The sequence below is a fragment of the Crassostrea angulata genome, chromosome 6 (assembly GCF_025612915.1).
Source record: "Crassostrea angulata isolate pt1a10 chromosome 6, ASM2561291v2, whole genome shotgun sequence".
In the NCBI taxonomy this organism is placed as follows: domain Eukaryota; kingdom Metazoa; phylum Mollusca; class Bivalvia; order Ostreida; family Ostreidae; genus Magallana; species Magallana angulata.
The window spans coordinates 51,734,493-51,743,954 of record NC_069116.1 but is presented as its reverse complement, the minus strand read 5'-3'; the positions used below and the strand labels follow the sequence as shown (position 1 = coordinate 51,743,954).

The 9,462-nt window shown below is 33.0% G+C and overlaps 2 protein-coding genes across 2 annotated transcripts; one reads left to right on the top strand and one right to left on the bottom strand.

The window, feature by feature from the left end:
• The first annotated feature begins 1,447 nt into the window (after positions 1–1,447).
• On the top strand, positions 1,448–3,013 carry LOC128190055 (uncharacterized). The gene is made up of 3 exons (XM_052861953.1): positions 1,448–1,684; positions 2,367–2,522; positions 2,757–3,013. Exons 1-3 carry the CDS (start codon positions 1,655–1,657, stop codon positions 2,994–2,996), a joined length of 426 nt encoding a protein of 141 aa, XP_052717913.1. The 5' UTR covers positions 1,448–1,654; the 3' UTR covers positions 2,997–3,013.
• A 3,503-nt stretch (positions 3,014–6,516) lies between these two features.
• LOC128190075 (uncharacterized) lies at positions 6,517–7,847 on the bottom strand. The gene has a single exon (XM_052861981.1). It carries the CDS (start codon positions 7,662–7,664, stop codon positions 6,588–6,590), a length of 1,077 nt encoding a protein of 358 aa, XP_052717941.1. The 5' UTR covers positions 7,665–7,847; the 3' UTR covers positions 6,517–6,587.
• Positions 7,848–9,462: the final 1,615 nt, after the last annotated feature.

Genomic DNA, 9,462 nt, shown 5'->3' with positions numbered 1-9,462 from the left:
CTCTTTGTTTATTCTTGGTTCACATGCAATCCTAAGAACAAGAGTATAGCCATATTCAGAGTGTATTAACTGTACAGAATCATACCAGCTGTGAGTCGGTCAGCTTTGAGGGGTTTTTGGTCAAATTATACATATTAAATGTCAAGGTTGTCTGGAGATCAGAAACATCGACATTGTGAAGATGTACCTGAGAAAGCTTCAGTTTATTTGTAGATTCAGATTTATCGAAATCTTGATTCCTATGGGTAATGTGGAGCTAAAATGGGGGTGGGGGTTTAACATAGAATAAATAGAGAAAAAATTTTAACAGGATAATATGTGGAGAAAAATAACATCAATTCTATTAAATTATCAAGAAGATTTGTATTTGATACCATGAAGTTGATATGATCATAGTTAAAGCTGTTGCTAGTCAGGTTAGTGATGGAGTCCCTGGCCTCTTGCTTACCAGTTTTATCACAATAGTTGGCTTGAAAAGTTATTTAAAACTCGCATAAACCCTAAAGTTATAAAGTTGAACTAAATGTGAAAAGGAAAGGCAAGATCAGATAGGTATGACAAGTTGAATTACTCACCAAAATAAGTTTTTGTGTGCAGTTTGAAATTTAGGTAACTGCAAAAGTAGGATATTATTGAGGTGTCCTGAATAAACCAAAAACAGGACGCAGCTCAATGCTACATGTACTACTAAAAGATATTTTGAATGAACTCTTAAAAATAAAATAAGTTTGATAGATTCTTTGGAACTGAACTAAGTGCATAATTAGGAATAGTAAAGATAATTAAATTAATACAAAGGTCAAGGTTCAAAAGTATGCCAAAGTTCAACAGCTATCACCGCTGAATATCTTGAATAGTACGCAACCCGATTGTGAGTAATGGTAAAGTCACAGTCAAAAGAAACAGTTTCTTGAAACTGAACTGTATTAATGAAGTTCAGTGGCTCTCAACAAGGGATATGGAATTGAAGGTCATTTAAAGAGTCAAGGTCGCAAAGTTGGAAAAAAGTTGTGCTCTCATCAATAAGTAAATGTATTTTTCGTTTAAAGAAAATATTTACCCCACTTAAACATCGACATCGGAGATAAAAGAAATACTAGTATATCTAAAATATTATGTTTGAGTAGTAATTCCTTAACCGTAATAAAAATGTGAAAAATTCAATGCCCAAAGGATGAAGGAAGTAGATCTAGTTAAAATGCGATAATGATGTGTATATATTAAAAACTATGTTTTGACCCTTAGGTATGTTATCAAGTTCACACCGTTTGCCTAAAAATCAAGACATAAGATGTCCTTTTTATCACGATACTGATCTCAAATCTCGTAAAAAGGGGGGACATTTATAGGTTTTCCTGGCCAATATGTCTTTTTTGTCTGCATTCTTTCTCATTTGATCGCTTTATTAGGTCGGCCATACCAAACAAGCGTGCATCATTAATGAGCTGTATTGTTGTTTATGGTACCAGAACTAAAGTACAACCCAAAAGTAGACCATCTGTAAACAGTGGCCTTATGTTGATACTAGATTGCACCATTTGTCAGCGAGAACAGTGCACTTTGTGCATCATGGATCAAACACAGTGAGGGTAAAGGAGTTTAAGGGAGTTCAAAAGTTAGAATTGCTCATTGTTTCTCTAGTACAGCATTTGCTATGAACGGAGTTCGTGTTACCAAACTGCAGGTTGGTACTCTTATATAATAGAATCATATCTTAAGATATGTTTCTTTACTAATTGATTGGTAAAATTTCGTTGATCTGTTATCGATGAAACCAAAAAATGTTGGATGGACGTGACTATTCTTAGAATTTCATTAATTTATAGACGATAAGGTATGTATAAAGAAAATATTCAAAAAGGAATTTATAAAAATTGTAAAAGGATTTTTCTTTACTTATTTATAACATATTGCTTAAAAACCATTTATAACATTTTGATGTAGATCTGATGGTTACTTTGAAATAGAAATGGCGATCAAATTTTTGGGTTAACTTTTTTTCTTCTTATAAAAAATTTACGTTAAAATTATGAAGATACGACCAGAAAGCCAAAAGATGATCTGCTCTCTATATAACGTATAAACTCAAATCACATGTGAATGATACTAAAAATGTCATAAATGTCCTTCTTTGCACGATGAACATAAAATTATATGGAGAATTGTAGTGAAAATCAAAATTCATTGAAATGTTGAAAAATATTGGGTATCTTAATCAGGGAAAAAAACCCATTGGAATTGATTAAACTGGGAGGGTATTTTTTAACTAACTTAAAGCTCTACTTGGTAACGTTGGTTAATTAGTCTTCATAGTAAAGTACTAACTATGTTACATTTCGTGTACACGTGTCTTTATTTATGGATAGCTTCTGAGACTGTACCTACTATTGCTATTTGTGGGCGTGGTCTCCGGGCAGTCGTGTGAGTACCTTCCTTTTGTTGATGGTTGTTCCCACTCTCCAAACTTCATCAAGAAGTTCATGGCAAAAGCCTGTGTTCGTCACGATCTTTGTTATGGATGTGTAAGTAAATACTATCTTTTATAAAGTCATATATTACAATGCTTTCAACATCTATTAACAACATGCACTGTAAATTTAAGTAAAAATTCGCGTGTCTCATTCTCTCCTTCTTGAACTTGTTTTATACAAGTACATTTATATATAGTATATGAATCCCTTGATTTATTTAATGGCAAATAGAGTTCATCATCAATCTTCAATTCCTCTTAGCTTTCAATTGATTTTGTATTGCAGGGAATCAAGTTTGGATTTTCGCGATCTTTTTGTGACGATACTTTTCACTTAGACACCGTTAGCATTTGTGATTTTAAAGCTCCCTTGTTCAACTCTCTTTGCAAATCCCTCGCCAGTTTTATGTCCTTTAGTGTCCGTTTGCTGGGGGAGAAAAGATACAAATGGGTTTACCCTGAGCCGTGGTGCGATTTACCGGAAGTTAGGCACTGCTTGCCCCCATTCCCACTAAAGATTGATTAAACACTTATATTATACAATTTCCTTTTGTGTTTTCTTTGATGTGTGATTAATTAAGACAAAGATGGTTTAGTTCTATATGGGGTACGATTCTGGTTTAGATCTCCTATAGACGATGATTGAGTACATGATTGAATAAGTTAAGTTTGATGACGTTCTCTGGATTTTGTCAAGTGCCAGCTGGAAGTCCTTAATAAGGTTATCCAAATCCTCAATAACAATGCTATTTGAAGAAAATGCTTGAAATCTGGGTTTTATTATATAATGTTTTAAATAATTCCATAATACCCAGTCGATCAATGAGTTGTTTCAAATATGTTTTTTATTAGTAACACTGCTTTAGGAATGCATTTCAGATGACCAAATGGCATTTGAGAGTCAGTCGTAGAGTTATAAGCAAGATACAGGGACAACTCTGTGTCATGTAAATAAGGCCCGTGCGCTGTTTTTGTTTACATAGGTTCAATATACCAGTAAAAATCTTTTTTCAGGCTGATTCATTTTAAGCATAAATAAACTGTTCTTAACGTTTAACACATTCATTTAGGTCTAAAACTGGAATTTTCACTTCAACATTCAAAATGTAAAAAGAAGCTTTGATCACAAGTCAAAGAATTGCAAGGTCTGTAACTCGTTTATAACGCAACGAATGACACTAAATTTTGGTTTCCTATTAAAAATATCTTAATGGAGTGTTGTAAGTACTAAAATCGAAAAAAAACATTTGACCAAAATCGTGCTAATGCCCCTTTAAGAGGGGTTTGATAATGTATCATGGTTTTCCAAAGATCAACGGCCCCAAAGGTCAAACAACCAACAACACGGTCAAGTAAGACTTTCATATTATATTATAATTATGTATATAAAATGATCACCATTTATGTAGATTACAAATTATCTTAGTATACCACAAACAGTTTGCCATAATAAAGTATTTTTAAGTGTTCATATCCTAATGTTGGGCTTGATATGTTTCTTATACTCAACCCACAGGTTTATGTGATTCCATCGCTGAACTCCCGGTGGTGTGTTCGATTCCATCCCAAGGCAGGATATTTACCTCTAAGTCGTAGGTCCATCCCGCTGTAACGAAGGTTGTTTACCGCCTGTTAAAAGAGTTTAAATTCTTAGGGTGCTTCTATAAACACATAAATTTATTTTACAATTATTGCAGATCGTATAAACGATACACATGTTTATATTATTCATATTTTAATAGATACAGTAAATAAGCATGGACAAAAATGTATCACTGTAGGTTCAGCCTTTTTTTTTTTTACAAAAATTTTCTCCTCTGACCATTTAAATCAGTAATTTCAGTTTTAAATTGAAAGCAAGCAAACAACTCTCACAATTCCTGTATTTAGAGGACTGGATAGTACCAGGCTGAAGCTAACAGCCAATAACAGCAGCCAATCAATGAAGATATGTTCGAGTACTCTCAGTACTTTGATGAATTTCCTTATTGGTTGTAGCATCTACGGTCTTAGTGGCTGCTGATAGTGGCTGCTAGCTTCAGTCTGGTCTGGATAGTCGCGGCCATTTTTACGGTAGATTTATCTTTTATAAAATATGAAGATGAGCTCTGTTTAAAGAAAAAAGAATGCGTTCGAATTCTAAAGCTAAAATTTTTGGGATGTTTTTCTTTACTAAATGCTAATTTATGTCCAAAAATATAATGTCAAATTTTACGGCACATCTTAACCACCCAGCCCTCCTAAACTACTAAAAGAATAAGAAGAACACGCTTTTTAAAAGCACTGCCATATTGATTGTCATCAATCGACACACAATCGCTGAAACAACGAAATAATCACTGACCTTGCGCGTAATAACACAGGGGCGGTTAATTAATTTCCGAATGTGTGAGGGTGGCTTACATTACATACAGATGCAGGGGGTCCGTCAGCCGCTTATAGCCCCCAATAAGTCCAGGGCAAAGCTCTTATTATCATTTTACAATTGTTGTATTAAAACTAGTCAAAGTTAGGAAAACCTTAAAATCGGTGATTGTATAATGTTCACCGTTTCGAATGTTTATTTCCATCTGGCTCAAACAACATCAGAGGTGGATGAGGTACAAAAATATTGGTATGTCTCAAAATAGAGTTGGTCCATTACATTTTAATTGATGGTTGATTTCAAAGGCAAGTAAGATGACACCATTCATTAAGAAATATCTCAAGAATTTTTGGTAGGAATTTGATTGATATATAGACTAGGAAATTATTAAGGAAAAAGGTCAAAATTTAGTACACTGTTTTACACAATAATAAATAGATAGCAGGGAGTTTTTATAATATTGAACTGTGGATTATTGGCAGGTTTCCAGAGAGCAACTCTTCTGCAGTCTGTTGTAAACATTTTTTGTTAAAGTTTAATTTGTTTGGGGAAATATAATACCGATATTTTTAAAATATTTAAAGGGACCTAGACAGATTTGAGATCAAAATTGTATTTTTCCTTTTCAATTTCAATATTAAGTCTGGTAATAGGGTATTTTAATGCTTTTTCAAAATTTGAAAATCCAATATTGAGTTACAAGCAACATCCAGAGTTTCAAATTCTTTGTTTGGTAAACAAAACTAGGGTCTCGTTATTGTTTACATATATTTGTGATGTATTGGTATAAGTTGCTTCTTCTGTTGATGATATTATCTGTGGTCCATTTGAATCAGTTTATAAGGTTTTCCCACAAGACATTTTGTCAAAGAAAGGTAATTCCTAACTTTACTTTATTTGTAAACAAATAAAATTTTTTAGCTGTGTTTAAATAACAATGAGTTCTTACCATGGTTACCTTTACATCTCTTATAACTTGACTTCTAAAATTCAAATTTTGATCAATCATACAAAATGAACAAGTAAACCATTTTACACAAAATAAATGATTTTTTTTAATCTCAAACTGTGTTAATGTCCCTTTAATCAGAAATCATAACTTAGGTGCGCTTAAATAAATGGTATTGATAATGCAGATTGTTCGAGTGCTTGCAAATGGCAATTTTAGCTCTGAACAGCTCTTTATAATCCTGTGACTAACAGAAGTTGATAGAACTGAAACGTGCATTATGGCGAGTGATTAGCCCTCTCACTTACTTTTATCAAATCTCTACAAAACCCCTATTAACTCAAGCCTAGTAAGAAATCTAAATCTTTAAAATATTGTCGGACAATTGTGAACAATATAAACATTGCATTTTATAATTTTATTTTATTATAATATATGTTCATTACAACACATAATACAACAAATGTAGCACTAAATCATAATATAACATGACGTTAGTTGTTGTTGCTTAATATCAGACTGTTTCACTATAAAAGCAACTTGGTGAAAGTTCTTCATGTAATATTTAACACCATTTTGATGTACAAGTTGAAGTGTAAAACTTATTCTTGAATGGTGAGAACATAAATCCTAGCACACAAGAAACTTTTTCTTACAGAATGAAACTTCTTATTACTGTTTTCACCTAACAAACAGAAAAACAGATGATTTTAAGTAGATGTTTTATTTAAATAGTGAAGTACAATTCAACAACAAAAATGAAAACTGCAGATCACATTGTTTAATTAATCAGCATTGTTACTTTAATGTGTCTCAGATTCCAAAACTACAGCTGAGGTTCTAAGCTTACGCTTTAATGGTATATTTGTTTGCAATTCTTCACTCAGTCCTTCTATTTCATTATCATCATCCTCATCATCACCATCACCATTTTCTTCTGGATGGACATAATCGGGTCGATATTCAATGCCAACTTCCTCTCTCTTTTCTCTCTTGGAATGATCTTCATCATAGTTTTCCTCTTTTTGTTGATCATCAGATTTCCTCTCAGACATAGTTGCCTGGTCACCATTTTCAGTCCTTGTCAATGACATAGTTCTGGTTTCAGGACGTTTCTTTTGAATAATATTTTTCAGCTTTTGACAAGGGAAAAATTTATACAGAATAAATAAAACAAACAATATAATTAATACGATTGCAATCCATTTGTATATCTTTGAATCAACATTTTCTGTAGGTAGATCAATTGTTTTTTTCTTCAGTTCCTGAATCTCAGTTTTGCTTTGGTTCAACTTTGTGTTCAGTTCCTGAATCTCAATTTTGCTTCGGTTCAACTTTTTGTTCAGTTCATGAATCTCAAGTTCTCTTTGCTCTAACTTCTTCTCTAGTTCCATTTCGCTTTGCTCCAACTTTTTCTTCAAGAAATTGATGTTCCTTTGATTTTCTATTGGGGAGGAAATCCCACCATACTTTTCGAAGCACTCAAACAACTTGTAGCTCTCTGAAGAAAAGTATTTAACTTTACATGGAGTTATTGAGAAGTCATTGCAAGGAGTATCACCTTTTGGTTGAATGATAGTTACATTCTTATTTTCATTGTACTCCAAACATTTCTTCACAGCCACGGGCTTTTCACAAAAACAACCAATGCTGGTTTTTTTGCCGACAGGATTAAGTACATACGTCACTTTGAGCATGGTATGATTACACTTCAGGTCCTCTGTTTCTTTGAAGTACATGTATTCTTCTTGAGTCCTTGGAACAAAGGTCACATTTTCCACCAATATATACTGCACGTGACGAATATCTTTGCACGTCAAGTTATTCATGTCTTTATTGTAATATTTTTGAGTCAATGGAGCAGAAGAAACGTTTCCCATAAATATATGTTGCAGGCCTAAACTCACTAGAGGAATGGCTACAACTCAAATCAGATTTCGAATCATGTTTGCCTACAAAAAATGACACTATGAAAATTAGTCTCCCAACATTCCACAGTATTTTAATTCAAATGCTGCATTATATTCACCAAAAACTTTCTACTCTGTTCCAATATGGACATAATTTTTGGTTGGTAAATGTCAAATCAACACGAGTCAAAATAACTGAAGAAAAGCAATACCATGTGCGAACAACATGATTTTTTTACCAAGCGGAAATTTCTTTTGACATTGGGAATAAAAACAATTACAATTGATGGAACTCACTTAAAACGACTGTCCTGACCAAATATTCAAAATACTCGACCCTCTACACGAATATTTTCTGTTTTGTCAACATTCAACGAGATCGACTCATCGAGAACATTCGCTGTTGGGATTGCTAACAAATCTAGATCTAGACTGGAGAGCCTGCCCTTGATTCTGGACGGGTGTAAATGTAGTCTGGGGCGTACATCACATGAGTTCCCGGTTTACTTTTTTCACCGATAGATGGTTTAATCAATAAAATATTTCAAGGGTTTTGTATTGTCACTTACTGCAAGTGCGCTGAATAAATCTGCAACATAATAATGCCTTTTAGTTTAAATCGCAAAATATCTTTTTCGGGTTGTATTTTACATTACCCGTTCCTTGATTTCACATGCTGCAGCACCGCTATAGAAGTCGTAATCAATAAGCGAACCGGTAATCGGTATATGAGAAAACCAAACGTATAAACAAAGTTTTTTACTTTTTTATGTATTTTATCAAAATAATCAACAAATGACCATATTAATTAAAGTCAAAGCCATGTCGACACAAGTGTTATATGTGTTGAAAATATGGAGAATTACTGTTCGTGCGTGAAAGTCGCCGATGTAAAGAAGAATAACATGATGACCCCCGTAGAATAATGACTGGATTTCTTCATCGAAAAATGATCCCTTTAATACCTGCAGAGCAAATTCTATCAAAATCACCTATGTACTTTAAAAAAAATGATCTTCGTAGAATAATGACCCCTTTTGATATGTTATTATTCGTTCTCCGAGTAAGCCAAAGGCGACTGCTCAGTATTACAATGTAAATAAAGTTATCAACAGTAAGTAATTTCAATCATGAATGTTTCTATGAAAATACATTTTCATTAATTTTTATTAAAAATTAAGAAATGCAATTATGTTTAATTTACTTTGAAAAAAATCCAATAATTTACTAGTTACTTTGTGCAATAAATCTGACTCATAATACATAGATTGGTATTCTTCTAACGGAATCATACACAATTAAAGTAATATACAATAGCCTTGTTTTGATGAATATGAAACATGCAGTGTGTCTACATTGATTGTCAAGAAAATTCATATTCCTGATCAATAAACAAGCAAATAGAGGCCAAACTACATGTACCTATAAAAAAAGAATGATACCTTTTCCAATTTTTATTAATTGTTGGCTATGTCCGAGGAGCCCGGATCTGATTATATTTGTTTCAGTCGCCTTTGGTTTCGACCAATTGGTAAACGGGGCGGGAATATCTTAGTTCTGTAGTTTCTATAGGGCTATGAATTAACTTACTGATAAGTTTCTGTCAGAAATAGAGGGAATCATACTCGGTAGAAGTAAATACTCATAAATAATTAGCAGGGTATTTTTATGATATTGAACTGTAGATTATTGACAGGTTTCCAGAGAGCTACTCTTCAGCATGTTTGTTGTCTACATTTTTTTTTAAAAAGTTTATTTTGTTTGGGGA

Coding starts and splice junctions, on each gene's coding strand:
- LOC128190055 (XM_052861953.1), top strand. CDS start 1,655: ATGAACGGAGTTCGTGTTACCAAACTGCAG. Junction 1,685..2,366: donor TTCGTGTTACCAAACTGCAG/GTTGGTACTCTT, acceptor ATTTATGGATAG/CTTCTGAGACTGTACCTACT. Junction 2,523..2,756: donor ACGATCTTTGTTATGGATGT/GTAAGTAAATAC, acceptor TTTGTATTGCAG/GGAATCAAGTTTGGATTTTC.
- LOC128190075 (XM_052861981.1), bottom strand. CDS start 7,664: ATGGGAAACGTTTCTTCTGCTCCATTGACTCAAAAATATTACAATAAA.